The sequence below is a fragment of the Ixodes scapularis genome, unplaced genomic scaffold, assembly GCF_016920785.2.
Source record: "Ixodes scapularis isolate PalLabHiFi unplaced genomic scaffold, ASM1692078v2 PGA_scaffold5__190_contigs__length_132052651, whole genome shotgun sequence".
Lineage (NCBI taxonomy): Eukaryota > Metazoa > Arthropoda > Arachnida > Ixodida > Ixodidae > Ixodes > Ixodes scapularis.
The window spans coordinates 11,206,598-11,228,348 of NW_024609880.1; the positions used below are offsets into that span (position 1 = coordinate 11,206,598).

Here is a 21,751-nt window from a genome sequence, read left to right on the forward strand (position 1 = left end):
ACACGACATCGGCACTTATCAGCATTTTACTCCAAGGACTATTTACAAGCATGAAACTTTACCGTTTGGGTTACTGCCCCGATTGAGGACTTTTTTTTGCCAAACATCGAACATTTTATGGCAGCTGTTCAATTTTAAAATAAAAGGAGGAAAGGCTGCCATTTTTTTTGTTAGCGCTAACTCTGTTGCCCTGCGTACCTTTGCACTCGAAAACCTACCTGCGTGTAGTGTTTTCTGCCTGTGCTGTCGCATGTTTAACCTGCGACAGCACAGCACAGACATGTTTAACCTTAACGGCTGCGTTCGGCGTTAAACATGCTGTCGCATGTTTAACTCCGAACGCAGCTGTTGTTTTCCGGTGCGGCGTCTCTTCTTTCTCTTGAAAAGGCCACCCGAAATGGAGGCTCAGCTTTTCTGATGATTGTGCCTCTTTTTTCTTGGAATCCCTCAGGCACATACTGCGTGCTGTTCTTTGACGGCATTGTGAAGACGCTCAAGGCCATCAACGTGGAGAAGATGCCGCAGGAGCAAAAGGGCAGCGTGGTGAGTTGAGATCACAAAAACGGGATTCTGCATCTTTGACATTTTTGTTTTATAAATTTGGCGGCGGCGGCTGGGAGCAATCGTGCCGCTGATGACGTGGGTGGACGTCGCCGAGAGTTCTTTCGAAAAACGACCATGGCTATTCCCTAAAGTTCTCACTGACAGCTGTCACTATACAAAGCTTTTCCATGGTGCATATCCATTTTTTTATGGGTCCTAAGGTTTTGTGACAGAGTAGATGCATGCGGTTGCTTTCTTTATGGTGGCTTGTTAGAACCAGCGTTCATCGGTTAGGCTCTCTCAGCGATCCCATCAGTTGACTCCTAGCATCGGTAGCGTGCCGCTGGTGTTTCAATTGGTCCCCAGAACTACCGTAGTTACTCGCATAATGAACACGCTTTTTTCGTGAAAAATTGACACATATTTGGGAGGGAGCAATCTTTACGTGGTGTAAAAGTTTTGCATTTACACACTTCGTGCAAATGTCATGATATTGGGTGCCAATATGACACGGCAAAGTACTGTGGCAAGTTTCCACTCATGAAGCCGCACCCACGGCTGGTCGGAGGTGCGCCACAGTAACCATGGTTTATGAATGCGAACCTTTTTAAGGCGCTTTCGGCGTGCCTTTTGCCGAAGGAAAAGCACTCCACAAAGCTCACTCAACACTGAGAGTGACGCGACCGTTCTTAGGCCTAACCACTTTCACGATTTTACTGTACGAAAGCGGATCGCGGACGATGGCGTGTTCGTTGACATCAATGCAAATTGGAAATGCGATCAGTGCGCGAGTGGAAAAAAAAAGTGTAAATATTGGTACCCGTTGTCGTGGGTGCATTTGTTATGCGAGTGCGTTCATTATGCGATTAAATACGGAATCTTCCCATAGTGTGACGAAAAGATTCCAGACCAGGGGTCTGATTTTGGTCGAGGTGAGAGCATTCTCTGCTGCTGATTGGACGTGGCGTCGCAGCTTCCTGCCGGGTGTGTGTAATCAACCAATGAGAAATTTTTGACCCATTCAATCTGGCAATGTTTTGGTGAAAACGTCTTGCCAACTCACAAATACTGAGAAGGTCTCGTGGCCTCTGATGGGCTTGCCCTTGGTACTCCTTCGTCCACCGGTCGATTGCGGCTTGTGCGTGTTCACAGAACAACTTGAGGTATGTGTCTTCCAACGTGAAATTGCGGACGATTAGAATTTCAGCTTGTCTGATTTCAATTCACCACAACCCTCAACTTGTAACAAACAATAAATTTTTTTTTTTTGGTGTGTTAGCAGACGACATACATGGTTTTGTTGTTTTATTTCCGTCCGCAAGTGATGCACCAGTCGATGTCGGCTTGTGCATGTCCACAGAACAACTTGAGATATGTGTCTTGAAACGTGAAATAGCGGACGATCATAATTTCAGCTTGCAGGATTTCGCTTCACCACAACCCTCAGTTTGTAGCAGACAATAATTTTTTTTTTCTTTTTTCGGTCTGTTAGCAGACGACATAGATGGTTTAGTTGTTCTATTTCCCATCCGCAAGCGATGCGTCATAGCAGACAAACTGTGTTCTGTGCACATGTTAGCACATGAACCGTTTGTGAATGCTATCTTCACTCGCTACACGGGAGTTAAACAAGATCTAAGGACCGCGGTGGGACGTCGGCATGCAGGTCTTCCCGAAGGTGACGCGCCGCGACTCAGAAAGTCGGAGGAACCGGGACGGAGGGTCGCAGGGCAAGTCCAGGAGGTCCTCGCAGGAGTCGAGGAAGCCGGCGTCGCAGCACGAGACCCGGAAGGGGGCCGCATCCCCCTCGACCCCCGACCCCAGGAGGCCCCACCCGGAGAGGGCCCACAAGCAGAGGGCAGAGGGCAGGAAGGCCGACAGGAGAGGTGCGTCCCTCCCGTGCCCGGGGCTTCGTGCAACGGGGTCACGCAGAGGTGTAGTCGGCAGTTCCCGGGCAGTTTTAGAAAGCGCCGTCCCCATTGATTTAGTGTAACGTACACTAGGGTGGGGATTCTCAAGAGTTCTCAATCTTGAGGTAGCCCTATTTGACTTGAACAGGAGCCAAGGAATCTTTCATGGTCTTGGCATTGGCAAAGTAAAGCGGTGCAAGTGACTGCAGGCATTGTTTGTTTGTTTGTTTATTTATTTATTTGCCAATACCCCGAGGCCACTAGCGGCATTACAGAGAGAACTGGTTGGTTGGTGCGAGGCAAAAATCTGTGTTACCTGCGATGGGGACAGTGTCATCTGGGAGGTCATTCCAGTCTGGGATAGATTCGGGTAGAAGGAAATGCTGATAGGCTGTTGATTTGGTCTTTGATTGGGCAATCTCGCACGAGCGGTCCACTCTCAAAGAACGATAATGCACATGCTGGGGAGTGCTTGGTTTATACAGTTGGGTCTCGGCGAGTGGCTCAGATCCACCGAAATAGAGCTCAAACTGGAAGAACACTTTACTTAACGGCGTTGCGCGTTGGCTGTTGCACACGTTGCCGATCAAGCAGACCGCATCGCGGCTTGGACGGGACCTGGGCAGGGGTCCAAGCGGAGACTGAGAGTCGGCATCAAAATAAAATGCGCCGTTTAATCCATCCTGCAGCAGAGAGATAGCAAACCCCAACCTCCCCAGTTGGGTTCTAGTATAATCGAACGGTGTTTGTTCCCCGCAGCATAAATTTGCGGGCTTTGTCGATTTCCGTTTTCTTTCTTCGAAAATTTTGGAAAGGGACTCGTAGCTTTAAAACAAGATACGGCAAGGTCCGAACGGGATACGACGTGGACCACTAACACTACGGTGCGGGTGCATATAGCGTCCCGCTCCCCTCGTACAATGAGAGTGGTCCCAAAGTTGCAACAGACGTTGTAAAAGCTGGAGCGTTGCGCCGCCGAACGTCGCAGTTTCAGCGGTCGGCCGTAGAAGTTCTGGAAAGAAGCAGGGGCGAACGCGATCGTTGCCGTCATCACGGCGTCCAGACCCCGGCCGCGGAAGCTTGACCGTCGAGCCGGGGAGCGACCTGCGGCAGGACGGGCGTTTGCCCCATCCGGCGCCGCTGCTGCGACACCTCTGACGTCATCAAGCAGAAATTGAGGGACCGCTTTTTAGGACTCGGTAAACGCAGTAGTTGGCGATATGTTGCTGGCACCGCACTAGTGCCACACTTGGCCGGAGACTTGAGCGTTCGCCGACGCGCACTTAATTTTTGCGGCAAGGAAAAGAGTCTTCTTTTCTCCGAAACCCTCGGTATATCCATCTGCGTCGAGGCACCCGTACAAGCCCTCATTCCTGCGCAGATGCAAGTACCTCTCCGGCCCCAAGCAGCTCGAGCTCGTCGTCCCAGTCGAGGAAGAGGATCCTCCTGATTGGGGGCAAGTTCATGGCCAAGAAGGCCCGCCAGACCGACGCACGGGGAGGCTCCGGGCGCAGCACCGACAAGAAGGTGGGCCCGGTTTGTCAGCTCTCTCCCACCCACGAGAAAAGTGCCTGTGACTTTTTGTTACCGTATTTACCTGATTCTAAGCACCCCCTTTCTTTCACACATGCGATGTTCAAAGAGGGGGGGGTGCTTAGATTAGATTCGGAACCTGCCCCGAAAATACGAAATTTGCACAAGAAATATGAATTTATTTTAATCAAAATGAAACAATAAATGTTTTAAAGGAAATAAATAAAGTAAAGACTGGAGAGTAGCTCGCTTGCCATCAGTTTGCACCACGGTCGACTAGTCGCTCGCGCAAATAGTCTTTTGAGGATGATGTAAGGCGCAAATTTCTGACGGTCGGCTTTGATGCACAGCATTACGATCACCCTTTGCTTCTCATAGCCAGTCGTGCGCACTTTTACTTCTCGGGCGCCTACTTCGTTCACGGTGCACGTCCTTGGCACATCGATGTACACAGGGGTCTCATCATCATTGCCGATCTGCCCGAGTCCGTAGCGAGATTCGCGACGCAGCTTCACCACATAACGTTGAAGTTGACGAGCTTGTCCTCGAAGTCCACTGGTAGCTTCTGGCAGATAGTGGTGCGGCGTCTCAAAGAGAAACTGTTCCTCTTCATCATACGCTCCACCCAGCCTCGGCTTGCGCGGTACGCCGCACTCCGAACTGTTCAGCAGCGCCGTGATTTCTGTTGTCTTCCGCGTAAGAAACAACCGTTCTCTTGAACTTCATTGTGTATGAAGTTCTCTTTGCACTCATGATGGACAACTTCCGCAAACCACGTGCACACAGTGAACGGAATACAATCGCGAGGCCAATGCAGCCGAATAGGCTTAACAGACTAAACAACCGACTGCAACAAGCGCAAGGAGACCAAATAGACAAAACATCTTCGATGGAGGGTACGGCAACGCACCCCCTTTCGCAACCTGCATGGATGTAAAAGTGGAAAATGGCGGTATGTGCTGCCATCCATTAACTGACGTTGAAGCCCAAGCCCCAGCGGCCGTTCGCAACTCCGGCGCTCGGCAATACCGACGTCTCCGATCTCAAATTTCTTGTTGGGAGGGGGGTGCTTACATTCGCATGCAAACTTTTTTCAGGTGTTTATGTTTGAAAGTGTGGGGGGGGGTGCTTAGAATTGCTAAAATACGGTACTTTTTTTTTTAAAGTGAATGTTTTTTACGGGTATGTTTTATGTGTGTTTTACGGGTATGAATGTGTTTTATGACTATATCTGAAGCTTACGAAGGCCCGCATTAAATGAACGTAAGAGGCCTGGGTTGGTGCGGTGGCAATGGTATACTGTACCCACTGAGCTATACTGGCACAGCTGCTCTGCGAGGGTTCATGATTTTATTAAGGCGAAAGCCTTGTATGTCTCGTCGTTCATTCAACCTTCAGAAAACATGTTGGCGACACGAAATGTACCAGCGAAACGGCGCCAAAAGTGTGTCGTCGGAGAGCGTGCTGTCTTCGGAGGTTCGCTATCATGTTTACGTGACCACTCAGGCGAATTAGAGGCAATGAAATTAAGAAGGCTGACAAAGCGAATTAAGAGGAATCAATGTGAATTAAGTAAATCATGTGTCTGTCCTTAATGCATCGGCGCTTGGGCTTTCGCCTTCAAGTCGTCTTTGGGATAACATAAGAGACCCTGTGTTTTTTGGTTTAAAATGTTCAGGCAAAAACCATGTGTTTTGAATCAATACACAATATATAATGACAAATGAAATCCATAAAAATGAACTAGAGTACAATATATTAAAATAAAATGAGCGTTAACAAAATAAGAATGCATTAGAATAAATAAATAGAATAGATAACAAAAATGAAAAATCTAGCTCTAAACCACACATGGAATACTATTTGTGTGGGACAAATTCTGAGCTCCCTGGTCTTTGTCAACATGGTCAAGCCTATATAATTTTTCTTGAGGAAAATATTAGGTTTACGATATAATATATACCATATTTACGCGCATAATGAACGCACCCCCCCCAACAAGTACAAATATTTAACTTTTTTTTTTTTCCTCGCGTAATGAACACACCCCCGATTTCCGACTCCGCGAGTCTCGAATTGCGTCCAACTTAGCTAGGCACCAAGTCCACCAAGCCAATTTTCTTTTGCTGCCAAGCGATCGGGTCAAGTCAAGCCAAGCCAAGCCAAGCCACTCTCTTAATGGCTGCAAGTGCGTAGTTGCAGAAGTGATCAAACGTGAAACCGAGCGCAGCGCATACCTAACAAAGCTGGGGTTAGAGGAATTGCCCAGCCCTGGATAGTCTCCGCTCATCAGATGCATTGATGTCAACAAACACGTCGTTGTCTGTGGTCAGCTTTCGTACTGTGAAATTGTGAAAGTGGTTAGGCCTAAGAACGGTCACGTTGCTTTCTGTGCTAATTGAGGTTCGTAGGGTGCTTTTCCTTCGGCAAAAGGCACGCCGAAAGCGTCATAAAAAGGTTCGCAATTGATAAAGCATGGTTGCTTTGGTGCACCCCCGGCCAGCCGTGGGTGCACCTCCGTCAGTGGAGACATGCCGGCCGTGTCACGTTTGCAGCTAATATGACATTTGCACGAAATGTGTGCATGCAGAAATGTTACCCCACTTAATGAGTGGACCCCTCAAATATGTGTCAATTTTTCAGAAAAAAAGGTGCGTTCATTTTGTGAGTAAATCCGGTATTCCTGTTACAAAAGGTAATGAGTAATATGCTCCAGGATCAAAGAGGAATTCTTAGTCATTCTCTAAGACGAACTCATTTGACGACGCAATCACTTTTTCATTTTCAAGTTACACACTAAGAGACGTTGTCACCTGCTCCAAAAGGATCAGCCAGTGCTCCGAACCAACGTTTTGCCTGCCACAGAACCCGCTACAAAAGGTCGAATGCCGCCTCTATCGCCGTGCGTGTCCTCCGAATTGCAGGCCAAGCGGAGAGCAAGCTCGAGCACCGAAGAGTCTCCGGCAAAAAGGGAGAGGAAGACGTCCGCAACTTTCAAAGGTCAGGTCCACTTCTTTCCGTTCGGCTCCTAGGTGTCTCGGCAGGTACCGCTGTTGCGTTTTGCTCTGCAAAGGCGGAAGATTGCCGACCTCACCATCTCGTCCTGGCTGTCGTTTCAGACGGTGCGGAGGGATCATCGCCTGCCCCGTCCGTACCTGCGTCCGCGGCTTCTCCCCAGGATGCACCTCTGTCGTACGGTACTGCTCTTCCTTTGCTTGTCCTAGTTATCTCTCGCATCCTTCCCACTCCTCGCATGACTGGGCCGACTTTCCCGAGGTTACTTTGCGCGCCCCAACGCAAGCGCTACCGTTGTGAGAGTAAATGTGGTATATTTTGTTATTCAATGACTACCGTAGAATACCGTGCATCCGCCCATACCGCATTAAGCGCCCGTTCCCAAATTTGTAAAACCTGAGAAAATATGCACAGTACATTGATATGTAGAATTGATGACCGGACTAGCGCCCATCCCCCATTTTCTCATGATTATCTCAAAATTTTGAGTGGGCGCTTGCCCGGTATTTTACGGTATAACTAGCGGCACTGTAGCACTAGGTTGCGAGTGTGCGAAAAGTCATGTTGAAAAGAAGCCGCGATTCTGGGTGCGATGGGCAATGCTCCATGGCTGCGAGGGATTATATTCCCCAAATGTTCGAGTTCCATCTTCCGCTGGCTGTTAATTCGCATTATAATTGCTCGCCTCTAAGGCTCGTGCTAATAGTTTCCACTGTCTGTTTCATCGTTCGGTTTCCTCGACTGTTTGCAGCAGCACCTACGCATATGCTTTTGGAGGAACTGCTCTTGCCCCAAAACGTTTAAGCGCGTGCGAGGGATTGCAGGTGGCAAACAATCTGCCATCAGTAAATGGACAATTTGGCAGGGTTAGATGGACAAAAATCGATAGCCATTTTCCTACCGTAAATAGCGGATCTAGTGGCGCTACTTTTGGGTTCTTTTTTAATGTGAAAGCGAGGAACAATGTTTTTTTGTTTTTTTTTATTGATGCTTTTGAGTGGAAATATTCAAATACCGTAAAATCCCGTAAGGGCGCCCTCCCCCGAGAGATCGCCCATCCCGTTTACCTGGCTAAACATCTGTAACATAAAAATTCCGAAACATCGCCCACCCTCCGATTTCCGGTGGACGTCAAGCGATGTCCGACGGGAATCGCGCATCAAAGGCGCGATCGGTGGTACCGGTGTGTCGACAAGCGAGTTCATAGCGGGTTCCCGCGTTTTTGTCTGCGATCTGCGCGCGATATCGGCTCGCGTAACACGCTAGTTGTTGCCGCGTGTATATTGCATCGTGAAATGCGAATCTGCTGCGCTTACGATTTGCGGCATCCGTTCCCGAGTTCGTAGCGGATTCCCGTGTTTTCGTCCGCGATCTGCGCGCGCGATATCGATTCTAAGCAGTAATTACACGCGCGAGTTGTTCCTGCGTGTATATTGCATCGTGAAATGCGATTCTGTTGCGTCCGCGATCTGCGCTATTTGTTTCAGTGACATGCGAGTTCGTAGCGTATTCCCGTGCTTTTGTCCGCGATCTGCGCGCGCGATATCGGTTTCCGTGACAGGCAAGATTGTAGCGGGTTCCCGCGTCTTTATTGCATCATGAAACTTGAATCTGCTGCGTATGCGATCTGCGGTATCCCTTCCCGTAAGATGCGAGTTCTCGGCGGGTTCCCGCGACTCCTCCGCACCGTGAAACGCGAATCTGCTGCGTCGGCCACTTGCGGTATCCTTTCCCGTGACACAGGAGTTTGTAGCAAACTCCCGCGTGTTTATCGCATTGTGAAACGCGAATTTGCCATGTCCGCGATTTGCGGTATCAGTCCCCGCGTCACTTGGTTTGTAGCGGGTGCCCCGGCGCTTATCATTAATTTTTGATACAGTTTTGCTGTGGCATCCGTAAAGATAGCCCACCCCATGTTTTTCACCATTTATCTCTTCATTTTGGGTGGGCGTTTTTACGGGATTTTACGGTATTCCTATAAGCTCTACTTGGACAAGATTAGAATTCACTTCCATGCACATTTAACTAAAATGTTTTAGTCATCAGTTATTCAGGTGTCATTAAGCTTATTGTGAATCATTCCATCTTTTTCTTTGGCATTGTTCATTCATTTACTGACTTTTTTTTCTTCTTTCTTTTCTTCGTAACTCAAAGGTCTTGAACTGTCAACGTCTCCCCAGTTTACACCTGACGGCAGACGAAGTAAGATTCTTCTTATTTTCCTTTAACAAATTTTTTTTTTTTAAGTAAACTTACTATGACGAATTTCCACTGATGTTGTTGAATGCAGTAGTATCATTAACAACTGCTCGTTGTTAGTGTTGGACAACTCTTCGCATTATTTCCCATTAACAACTGAACGGTAGCTTTTTAAAAAGACTAAATTGTACCTGTTTCATCTAGGTGGACTTTTCCACGGAACTCGTATAGAAACATAAATGTACCACCGAAACCAATAGAGTTGAGGCAGTCGAAATTTCTTGCCAAGGGCTTCTCATTGTACGATAAAATCTCGTTAATTTGAACCCGAGGGGGACCAGAACATTGTTCAAATAATGAAAATTTTGAATTACAGGGAGTGTTCTGCCTAGAAACACGTAGATGGGACCTGCATGTTAGTTTGAATTATCCGCGAGTTTGAATTAACGAGATTCCACCCTAGTTATTAGCTCGTAGTGTCAAGCTTCTCCGTCCTTGAGTTGCTATCTGAAAGGAATACAGTCAGTGGCGTAGTCCATAAACCTAACTTGTAAAACCGCGAGTGGTTATATAATTGCGGTTATATAACCAATCGAAGGAAACCTCGAAGGTGGCACGGTGCCGTCTGGTGAGGGGCGTAGAACAGCGTTGCAGCCCCGTTCTTCGGTCGCAGTCGCCCGCAAGGAGTTCATCATCGAGGAGGACCACAACCACTTCAAGTGCACCCACGAGGGCTGCGGCAAGAGCTTCCGCAAGGAGCCTCTGCTGCAGTCGCACCTGAAGCACTACCACGGCCGGAGCCCCCCTTCCCGGCCGTCGGAAACCGAGACTCCGCCTGCCGCGGCGGCTCCTTCGGCGCCTGTTATCCCCACGGCAATTCCTCCGGCGGTCCGCCCGTTCGACCTGGGCGAGCCCCCCCGGGTGCCCTTCGTCAAGCTGGAGCCGCCTTCCGAGAACCCCCTGCTTCAGGCGGCCCTGCAGGTGGCAAGGGGGGCTCGGGAAAATGCACCAGAAGGCTCCTCCGTGGCCGGACACTGTTCTTTGGGCGGGCTGTCCGAGGCCGTGCCTGCAGTCGTGCCTGCGACTGCGCCTGCAACTGTGCCTGCGACCATGCCTGCAGCCGCACCTGCACCTGCGCCCGCAGCCACACCTGCGCCCGCACCTGCGCCTGCGGCGGTCGAGGAGAAGCATCCAGAAGCACCCGCTCCGGCGCTTTTGGCCATCGGGGGTAAGTTCCGAGAGTCGAACTCGTTCTGGCCTGACCTGCCTCCTCTTAAGATATTTAGTGTTTCTCGGGCCGCCTACCACAGTTGACATTCTTTATAAGACCTTTCCGGAAAATTCCGGAATGCTTTGCGGCGAGGGGAGTTGTGGGGCCGCTCCAACGTGCGCTCGTGCCGAATCGCACGCTCCGTATGTCCTGGAAGCGGCACGATTCGTTTTCTCTTATCCAGTCTTGTACATGTTACTCAAAAAACATGCTCAATAACAATTACCCGGTGTCTGAAATAGCGGCCAGGCTGTTTAAATCGACTGTGAAATTTGGTTTCTTAACCTATCACGCTACGATTTTGTGCAGCGTTGCCCACAGGTGGTGCATTTTTTCTATAAAATTTGCAACAATCGAACTGCAGCTGCAGTCGCGGGAGAGTCAGATGTTCAGAGAAACAAGAAAAGAGTGGCCGCTCTTGTGAAAGAACTATAGTCTGTAACAGGTCAAGAACAAAGTGGAAGCTCCCCCCACCCCTTTCCACTTCAGTGAAGCGAACACTGGAGAGGGGCCGACCTCCTGTCCACCGTTCGCTCTGCTGAAGTGGAAAGGGGTGGGAGGAGCTTCCACTTCGTTCTTGACCTGTCACCAACTATAAAAGAAAAGCAAAGGCTGCTCAGTGAATCACTAATGGAGGCCGGTCTCCGGCAAGAAAAAAAATCGACTCCCTTAAAGGGGCGGTGCAACGATTTTATGATTAACAGAATTTGCATCTCGTCATTTTTACGTTGTTTATCGTGTCCCGGAGGATAAAGAAATCACCTCCTTCATTAAAAATATCGCGATTCCGCTGCATAATCGCAAAGACAAAGTCGAGCTTTTTCCACCCCCTGCAGCCCCAAGTGGCAGCTGAAGGAACTACGGCGAAAAGATTACGTGACCTCGCTCAGCTCTAAGCTGCAGCATAGCACCCGCTAATGTCAGCAGAGAGAGAAAGAGGAAGCGTCCTCCGAGATAGCACACAGGAACCTACACGGCACTCCGAATGACGTCACTGGGAGGGGGACCAGGTGTGACCCTGAAGGCTGGGAGTGAGTTGAGGGGTGCTCGAAATGCCAATGGGTGATTTCAGATAAGATCGACCAAAGGGTGGCTGGTCGACATTTTTAAATCAACTGATGTTTTTATATGACATTGTCTAGTGTCTGGTATAAACGAATCCACACTTAGTTTTGACCAGAAAAAAAAATTTGGAGACAAGAAAAATCGTAAGGCAGGGAGAGGTGGACAGTTGCAATAACGCGCACTGATGGAGGGGGCAAGTTTGAAAGTGAATAATTAAAACAATAAAATTAGGAGAATTTTAAAACTTTTTACAAACAAACTATTGGTACAACTTTCTTGTAATATAAAGTAATAATATTTATTAAAAATTTATTTAGTTTTCTAAAAATTGCCAAACATGCCTGCTCGAACGACAAATGGCAAACTTTGGAAATCTGTATCTCATGAAATAATTTAATCATTATTACATAACTTGCAGACATTATTTTACTAATATATGGCTATTATTCAAAAAATAAATAAGGTATCTGAGTGACACAATAGTTACAATATATTTAGGCAAACATGGGAAAAAAATCTAACAGAAAAATTCCAATGCAAATAAAAAAAAAAACACCACCTTCGATTTTTTTTAAATTTGGGTACCCTGTTATACTCTATTTCGGCATTTATTTCTATTAAAAACATGTTGCATCATTGCACTGTGAAAGAAGAAACAACTCCCCAAAGTAGGGTCCTTTTTCAAAGCCTACACTTAGCAGTGTCCTATACAAGAAGTGACTCTGAGTTCCGGTTTCATGAAACTTGCACAAATCTTTTATATACATTTATTCAGATGAGGTCATTGATAAAAAGAGTGATCGGTCACACAGTAAAAGGGAGGAGAAACTATATACAGCATTTTACATAAGCGTACAAAGTGGTATCATATTAGAGACTAATGATTTGAGAAAAGATGATGCAGTGTGAAGTTGTACCTTCCGGTATATTTTACATCTAGAGTAAAATAAATAACTTTACTTCCACACACAAAAACAAAGATATAATAGTAAGATATTTAGGTTGGCTGTGTATTTACGATTACAAACAATTTCAGGTGACGGATGCCATAGTGCCGAACTGGAGCAGCTTCGATGCTCTCGGTGTATGAATGAATCGTGGCAAGCCGATATATTTTATCCTGCTCGAGGATAACATTTTGGGATTTTTTTTATAGTGATCAGATAAAAATTATTAGTAACCACCAACAAAAACAGTAGGTTAAATACCCCGTGAAGAAAAATGTGATAAATAAGATGTCCCTGCATTCAAAATGAGCAGTCCTTGAAAAATCAAATTCGGCACTTTACGCTAAGGTTTTCCTCGCTGTACCCATTTAATAAAGTTGCTTCCAAGCAGATCCGACTGTCCGTGCTACATATACGTCACAGGTCCCTTCTGTTGATGACTTGCTGAGCCGCCACGCGTGCCAAGACTGAATGCCAGGGAAGGCGCGCACCGTCAGCCACTCTTCTTTTTTTTGTTCACGATACCGAACAACCTCATTTTCGTCCAGATATGCGAGATGCACGCCTTTCAGTTTCTTTGATAGAACGCTCACCATTGTCCTGGCCGTCTGAATTGCGCTTACTGAACGTCCTCTCAGGTTGTTCAGCGTGGCCTGGTGCTTCACGAGTTCGCCAACTCCATCACATGCATTTTTCCCATGTCCAGATGCAGAAAATAACCACTGGGCTTGTGGGCAATCGTCCTTTGCAAATTGGTGAAGCTGGTAGCGATTCTTGAAATGACTGGCGGCGCCGTCACTTACGTACGTCACGTACGAGTATACCGCAACGTTGTCTTCAACCCACTCCTTCACTTTTTCTAGAGCCAAGCAAGCGTGAGCGGCGTCGTGACACAGGTCCTCACTGATGGTGGCAAAGCTGTTTGTAGATTTTCTTGTCGTCACTACACATGTAAATATCGAAACTTGTTTTTTTTTTCAGTGATATGCTTGCACTTCGTCAGGAAGCACGATGGTCCAGTTTTCAGCAAAGTCAAAATGAAAGACAATGCTCCCGCGTTGCATGCACTGTTTTTCATCGTAGATCGCTTTACCTTGCGTTTGCCGGATATGGTTGTGAAGTACCCAACTTCCAACCGTCACTTGGATGACTTTTAGGAAAGTCTCAGGTTCCAAAGTCTTTTTCACAAGGTCGCCGGACTCCCATGTTGCAAGCACAATCTCTTCATCCTCCGGGATATCAAGTTCCTGGAGTGTAAGAAACTGGCCTTTTGGGCAGTGATCACAGTCTCCTTGAAGGCACAGTTCTGTTGCTGGGTCGCACAGAAATGCCGAGTTCATTTCACCAGTGTTGAATGTTGAGCCTGTAACATTCTCTAGAGCGGCAATACAAAGATAATAATTGGCGCAGCGCACACAAACGCACACTTCCTGGTGTGGAATACATTGGACCCATCTAGGGCGCAACGAATAAAATTTCGTTAGCCCAACGCCGGAATCGGGATGCTTGTCTTTATATATACGGAAGGCCTCTCGTATTGAGCGTGTCATGAAGCGCTTTGGCACGAACGTTTTCTCTCCGTTGAGCATGACAGAGATGACGTCCTTCTGGTTGGGACTTTGGCGCGAACATTGTAGCTCGTCTTTCGTGAAGTACTCTAGGGCAGCAGACAGGTTCTCAGGGCTCACCTTGCACCTCGTGTAAGGATCCGGCTCATACCAACGCCATGCTTTTCCTTGAGTTTTCGGGATTTACTGATGAGGTACATTGAGGCCTGTGGAATCATCTTTTGAACCTCATTCTTCGTCAGTGTTGACGGCAGGAGTGTAAGCAGTTGACAACGTTCCCGGAGAGAGGTGGCGGTTTCAAAGGCCTGCCGAAAGTTGTCCACCCACTCAGTGCATGTGGAGCATGTTGGTTCGGACGACCCCGATGGTGCGTTCCTGTCGTACGCAATACGTAGCCTTGAGCGTATATTCTTGACAGCAACCTGCTCCAGTTCTGTCTGCTTTCTCTTGACATAGGCAGGCCTGTCCCGACTTCTTACGACGCTTGGTTGTCTCAGCGGCGACACATCTGTAGGTAGTATGCTGCGATTTAGATCTTCAATTGCTTCTTCAGCTGGCACAAATATGTCAGGGCACTGCTCTGAGCTTCGCATCGAGATCTCCTTAGTGATGTGCATGAAGCAATGGTAGCACAAGTAGTCCGTCGCACTCACTTTGGTGGAACAGTCAGGCGGAAGAATTTGCTTCAACGAGGTTAGGTCCAACTTGCCAACACTTCGAAAATTCCGCTGCTTTGGTATAGTCTTTTTGTGTTTGCAAAAGTAATCTGCACAAAACACTCGTTCGGAGCTCCAGGACGTCTTCATAATGTATACATAAATAATAGAAATTAAACCCCAACTGATGGCATAATTGCCAAGTGAAAGAACTACTGGGTGCACAAGTGACAAGTCCGAGGCTGAGGAGCTCACTCACTGCAAACGTACATTTGAAAAGAGAGGTCACAACTGAGGCTGTCGGCAAAGCTTGATCCACGTCAAAGGAAGAAAGAGGGAAAGTCTCCAGACAAAAAATTGTCGTCAGCGGCCTTCGAAAAAGACTTTCCGGAATCGCACTGTCGTCCCTCCACGCGCTGATATGAAAGCACCCGAGCTTCTACCACGTGGTTCATGACACAGCCTGAGCCATGTCGGCGACCGGTTCGCGAGGGGTTGGCTGTGGGGTTACGTTGATGGTCACTCGGATTAGCCCTTGCTGTACTGAGCTACCACCGCCTGCAGTGCCTTATCGCCGGCTGGTGTCAACAACGAGAACACACACACCCTGTCTACACCAAAACTACAAGCGTTCACCGCACACGCGTCGCCGCCGCTTTTAAGCTTTTGTGAAATTGCTTTCTTTTGCCGCGGAGAACCGCCTTATCTTAACTACGCGCCTGAAATCCTTCCAGGCGGGCGTACACAATATCAAACGTTTTGAGAAATGCCCGTGGAGTAGAACTATGGGAAAATTCGGAGCCCGCGATGTCGATATCGTCGCCGTTGTGTTAGTACGCCGTCGCGTACTGCAGTCCCCCGTTGGGGGAGGGGGGGGGGGGGGGCGGTCTTACTACGATAACATGGCGACAGCGTTTACACTCTATGTATTTACGCGAGGCTCGAGTATTTGGGGATAATGCTGCCGGTTGGTGTGCCCCTTTGTGCCTGATATTATCGCCCGTGACGCCAGCGAGTGAGATGGCGACAGGCATGACTGCTCAGTAAACAGGCGTCGGCGGCCATGTTTTGCTGGTTGAAGCGAACCCCCTTGTCCTTGGCAGCGAGCGGGGAAATGCGAAAAAAAGATTGTATCGGCCGTTTTGCCAGAACTAGCGACGAGTGTCGTCTGCGGTTTCCGGCAACTATTTTGCCATAGTCGTGAGCTTAGCGAGGAAATGATTTTTGCTAGCCACAGAACACTACCACGCAGAAAGGGAATGCTTGAACATGTTTTTGTTCTGGATATATATCAGGGATATATATGAGAGAGAGAGAGAGAGATGAAGGTAGAGCGGAAGAGGGAATAGCATATAGTGTCGCAGGAGAATAAAGTAAACAAAGTTCCTAGTGGCCGATGGCTGCATGATCTTTTCTCAAATCACTAGTCCGTAATATGATACCTCTTTGTACACAGCAGTTTCTCCTTAATTTAAGTGTGCGAACGATTTCTTTAGTTATCATTGGCCTCATCTGAATAAAAATATATAAAAGATGTGTGTTGGTTTCATGAAACTGGAACTCAGAGTCAGTTCTTGTATAAAACACTGCTAAGTGTTGGCTTTGAAAAAGGACCCTACTTTGGGGAGTTGTATCTTCTTTCTCAATAAAATGATGCAACATGTTTTTAATGGAAATGAATGCCGAAATAGAGTATAACAGGTTACCTAAATTTAAAAAAAATCGAGGGTGGTGTTTTTTTTTTATTTGCATCGGAATTTTTCTTTGTTTGATTTTTTTTCCATGTTTGACTAAATATATCCTAACTATTGTATCACACAGATACCTTAGTTATTTTTTAAATATTAGCTATATATTAGTAGAATAATATCTGCAAATTATATCATAATGATTAAATTATTTCATGAGATACAGACCTCCAAAGTTTGCCATTTGTCGTTCGAGCAGGCATGTTTGTCAATTTTTAGAAAAATAAATAAATTTTAAATAAATATGATTACTTTATATTACAAGCAAGCTATACCCATAGTTTGCGCCTAAAACGTATTAGAGTTCTCCTAATGTTATCGCTTTAGTTATTCACTCTCAAACGGGCCCCCTCCATCAGTGCGCGTTAATGCAACTGTCCACCACCTCATGCCTTACGATTTTTCCTGTCCCCAAGTATTTTTTCTAGTCAAAACTAAGTTTGGATTCGTTCATACCAGACACTAGACAATAACATATAAAAACATCAGTTGATTTGAAAACTGTCGACTAGCCATCCTTTGGTCGATCTTATCTGAAATCACCCCAATATTCATCTTTTTTTTACGCAACAACTAGGACGCGCAGGCAAAATCGGTTTTCTGTTCTTTACTTCAGAAGTGTCAGAGGGCAACTTCCAGAAATCTTTGACCGAAGTCCGGAAATCGTTGCACCCCCCTTTAAGAAGTAAGAGATCCGTGCTTGGACAACCCTTATGCAATGGCTGACACTCTTAAGGGGTGACACCACCTTCAAGTGTCGACTTTTAAACCAGTTACTCAATATTGATGAAATTTGAAGCGTCTGTTCATCTCGTTGCCTAAATGCACTTTATGAACTTTCATCTCTGTAAGACTATTTTCCGATAAGCTACAGGGGGACGCACGCAAATATTGATGTAAGTCGCCTCACTTGGCAAGGAAATCTATCGTTTAAGATTGCTGGAGAATATTGAGCATTTCTAAGCTTTAGCCTTAACTAGAACATATGGTGGGTGGAGCTGTCTATTTTTCACCTTAAAATTCATGTTTTGTCGATGCAAAATGTCAATTTGAAAAACGTTCCACATAATGGGGCATTTTCTCCTGATCAAAACTACTTTTTGGCAATAAGAACTTTATTTAAATATAAAAATAAATATCTAGCCCCCTTCCTCATTAAATTTCATTTCAGAAACATCCACAGCAAAGAATACATTCAGCGATTCATTGAAATGATAGATTTCCTAAAACGAAAGTTGCTGCAAAAAAGTGAAACTGAGAAAAACCTGTTCGAAGTTTCCACACCACTACATTTGCTTTTACTGGTGGTGGTGGCAACTGAAAGGTACCAAAAGTGTAGATGGTGCCTTCTGCTTACACCCAATCTCCAACATGGCTTTGCTGAGTGAGTCCGAGCTTATTCTTTGAGTGTCATTTTGTTGTCGGCATGTGGACATTGATTGTGAAACGAGTGAGGAATTGGGTATGCTTGCAATACACAAACCAACATCAGCAAGTATGGGCGAGGCAAGCATCATTGAAATAAAAAGCAGACAAACCCACGTGACGTTCTATAAATGAATGCTGGTTTTAGTCAGTTTTGTGTTCAATCAGGGTGGGCTTTTCAATTCTTGGCCATATGCAGAGCCTCTTCCACGTGAAAGGTGGACTTCTGTGGTGTTCTCGCCCAAATAGTTTGCTCTCAAACAAATATATTTAATGTACTGAAACTGTGAAGAAATGCTCTCTCCAATGAGAATATGATCATCATTCTAGGACACACCAGTGCAAAGCTACAGCAGTCAGAAAATAGGAAACAGAAGTCTCACATTTCAAAAACATGTGATTTGTTTTTGCATCGTTGGCTTACCGAAAATGTTCTATTTCTCTGTAAATACTTCAGATATTGCAATAAAAATTTGCAGGAGTATACACTATTAGTTGTGGAACCACATTACATAAAAATAGGAAAATTAGTTTTTTTCTCAAAAATTGCAGTCTTAAGGTGGTGTCCCCCCTTAAGCAGAAAAAGCAGATTGTGATTGCATAAATTTTTTGCAATATTAGACACTCTAGTCAGATACCCTAATTTGTGCTGATTATAATTGTGCTCTATAGTAATAAATGCCTCGTGTAGTAATGGTCTTATATACCGTGTTTTTGGGACTATAAGTCGCACCCTTGTATAAGTCTCACTTCCGTATATTGAGCCGTTTTCGGAGAAAAGTTTTTTAGTTTGCATGATCGCACAGTATATTCGATGAGTTTTTTCGTTGTACGCTCATCGGTATCGCGAAATCGGAGTTTCGCACAATCGCCTAGTTCACACGTACCGTTTGATGTGCAACAAGTTTGACGTTTCGCACAGTGCTGTCTGGCGATGGCGATCGAGTGTTTCGCTGTTAAAGGGCTTAAACACGCAAACTGTGAAGGTAGTTGGCTTTATTTGAGCGTACACATGCCACTAGGCCTTGTCTTGGCCAAGTCACGGTGATGACGTGAGCTTCAATGCGCAGGCAGATAGATAAAATCTTAAATCTTGACACACTTCTTTGTGTGTACTGCTAAAACATCAGCTAGCCGCAACCTTTCCTTTTACATGTAGCAACACAACTGGAGCATGGCATATGAAAACTGCTCATCAATAGAAAACTAGGAAAGACACGAGAAAATTTTCTGCAATGCGTGTATACCATCCCACTTAACTTTCAGTGTTAGTGAACGGAATCAAGAGAGTACAAAACTACGGTTGAATTAGGCAATGTCGATCACATGCTGTAAAAGCTTTATTTTCACTGTCTTGCCTATCCACATTGAGCCGCTTCGAGGAAACCATAAAATTTTTCGCTTTCCAAGTCGGTTATGAAAAGTGTAGAAGAGTGCGGCGACAGCAGTGCCTGTTGGAAGGGGCAACACCACCTATGGCTTCATAGTTATGGTTCTCCAAGAAAAATGGGGTGCAAGACATAAATAAAGTGACGTCTTACCGTGAATTAGGAAAAAACTTATAAGTCTCATCGTTGTATAAGACGGACCTAGAGAAATGTTTGAAAAGAACTGCGACTTACACACCGGAAAGGACGGTATTTAACCGGCTCTGTAAAGTGGTAAGGGAATTTCACTTGGAAGTGTCGGGGAAAAGCTGGAAAAGTCGGGGAATTTCAAAATAATAATTTGCTAGACACCCTGAATGTACGACCTGCCACATTGGCTCCCAGCTTTTATTTTGATATTATAGTGCAGTGTCACTGACTGAAGTCTGTACATTTACCTTTAATTGGCAGATCGAAGGAATTGTTGATCTTGCATCTAGTGTAATTTTTGATGATAGGTTTTGGTATTTATTTTGGTTTGTATCTGTCACGGAATAAGAATTAAACTGGGGGAAAAAATGCTAGGCTCACTGTTTCTTACATTGCTAGTTAGAGGTTTAAGAAAGGCAGGGTATAGTTTGTTACATTATCACTCCTTGTTTCGTAATTCCTTTTGGCTTGCGTTGCCATTTCTCCGACTAAGGAATGATAATAAAATACTTGGGACGCGCCACACCCCGTGCTCCTTCACCTGTTGGTGAGGGTAGGCATTCCCTTCGACGCGGTTGTCTCATTCCAAGTAGCACTCCAGAGGAACGCCGAACTTGGCGCAAGCTTGGCAATCTTAGGGACCTAACTTGGGTCTAATGCTGTTTTTCTCCGAGGCGTTAGTGCCAAAAGTGTATCTTTGGCAATTCTACGACTTTTGTCCGGCTTGCCTCATAATTGTCCAAGTGCCAAACATAGCAAAAGATGCCGCGTACGAACGAAGGGAAAATTAGGGCCGAGATACCCAGACTCTGACCAAAGAAAGTGGAGTTTGGCTCTACCTTGGCTTCCTAGGTCTTTTAAGGTCCCAATTTTCCGAACAAAAACAAAATTTTTGCCCAAAGAGAACTGCGCCCTTTTGCCCCGCCGCTCTCTTCGCACGCTCAGGTCCCGAGCAGCCGCAGGGGCAACTGTCCCCTCAGCCTCCGTCGACCGGTGCCCTCCTGGGCGTGCCGGGGGCGAGCGGGCCCGGCCCTACGCCCGGTGTGCCAACTGACGTAGGTGGCGCGGCTGCCGTTGGCGGTGCGGCTCCCCCCAAGCCCCGGCGGATGCGCTTCGTGCCCCACTTCAAGACGCTGGTGGAGGGCCGGGAGAAGCGCAAGATCGCCAAGACGGAGAAGGCCCTGATCGCAGACATGGAGGCGGCCGCCCACAAACGGGGCGCGGGGGCCTCTGACCGCAAGCGCAAGAGGACCTCCAGCACCCGCAGCGACAAGTCGGACGAGGGAGGCAGCAGGCGCCCCAAGGACGAGGCGCGCAGGGCCAGGGTCTCCGAGACAGGTAAGACCCCGCAGACGTTGCTCTAACATTCTGAAAGGGGACACTACCCAAGAGGGTGAACCTTTGAGCCTATGGCCTAATATGAATGAAATTTACAGTATGTACTGGCTGTTGTGAGGCAGAATGCAGTGCAAAGTTTCTTCCGTGTACATGAATTGTAAAATAAATTATAGTTGTTTTTTTTCGCAAACACACTGACTTTGTTTAGGAAGACCATCTTTAGGAAACTACCCTAATGTAATACCCAACATTTTTCTACTCTAGATTTGAAGCAGGATGCCTGGAGAGTGCAACTGTGAAAACAAAATTTCCAGAGAAAGTACTAGTTTATTTTATGCTAACGTCACAGCACAAATCAAATAAAATTTTTGCCTTTCATGTTGTTGAAAAAATCTTAACATCTTTTATAAAAGACATCCACAAAGTCGAAAAAGGATTCCACAGTTGCATTGCCCATAAAATTCCAGTTTGGAAAAACAATGAGTGAGCTTTTCCTCTTGTTCCATTAACCCCTTGCCTACTAATAACGAGTGTCACTCGTGCCGCCATTTACGGACCATAAAACCCGACCACGAGTGTGACTCGTGTTTCGGTTTCAGAGCTTGTTTTGTGAGCTCTGCGGCAGATGGCAGCACCACCCCTGTTGCTCCTGTTTACCTTGGGTTCTTTTTTTGTTTGCTTTGTCTTTTGACAGGGAGAGGGCGCTCCATTGACAAAAAATAAGCGCGCTATTGTAAGCAAGCGCGCCAAAAACATGTCTTCGGCGCGGAGGTCTGCTTTGGCGGACGAAGATATACAAAGACTTCTTTTTGAAAGTGATGAATGCGCCAGTATTTCTGACGACGAATCCTGCTGCCTTTCCGATTACTCGGAATCCGATGAGAGTTCAACGGACAGTGAGAAAAGTGTTGAAAACGATGCGAATCCTGGAAGCATTTCATCGACTTCGGCGTCTGC

At 46.5% G+C, this 21,751-nt stretch overlaps 1 protein-coding gene across 4 annotated transcripts in view; it reads left to right on the forward strand.

The window, feature by feature from the left end:
* The window catches only part of LOC120843738 (PHD finger protein 20-like protein 1), a 67,098-nt gene that overhangs the window by 15,352 nt on the left and 29,995 nt on the right, over window positions 1–21,751 (forward strand). For all 4 annotated transcript variants that reach the window (XM_042293785.1, XM_042293787.1, XM_042293788.1 and 1 more), the window contains exons 4-11: window positions 452–543; window positions 2,210–2,429; window positions 3,835–3,980; window positions 6,911–6,986; window positions 7,106–7,183; window positions 9,156–9,203; window positions 9,874–10,428; window positions 20,402–20,794. In XM_042293785.1, the coding sequence (XP_042149719.1) occupies window positions 452–543; window positions 2,210–2,429; window positions 3,835–3,980; window positions 6,911–6,986; window positions 7,106–7,183; window positions 9,156–9,203; window positions 9,874–10,428; window positions 20,402–20,794 (1,608 nt within the window). The remainder of the gene's footprint in view (window positions 1–451; window positions 544–2,209; window positions 2,430–3,834; window positions 3,981–6,910; window positions 6,987–7,105; window positions 7,184–9,155; window positions 9,204–9,873; window positions 10,429–20,401; window positions 20,795–21,751) is intronic.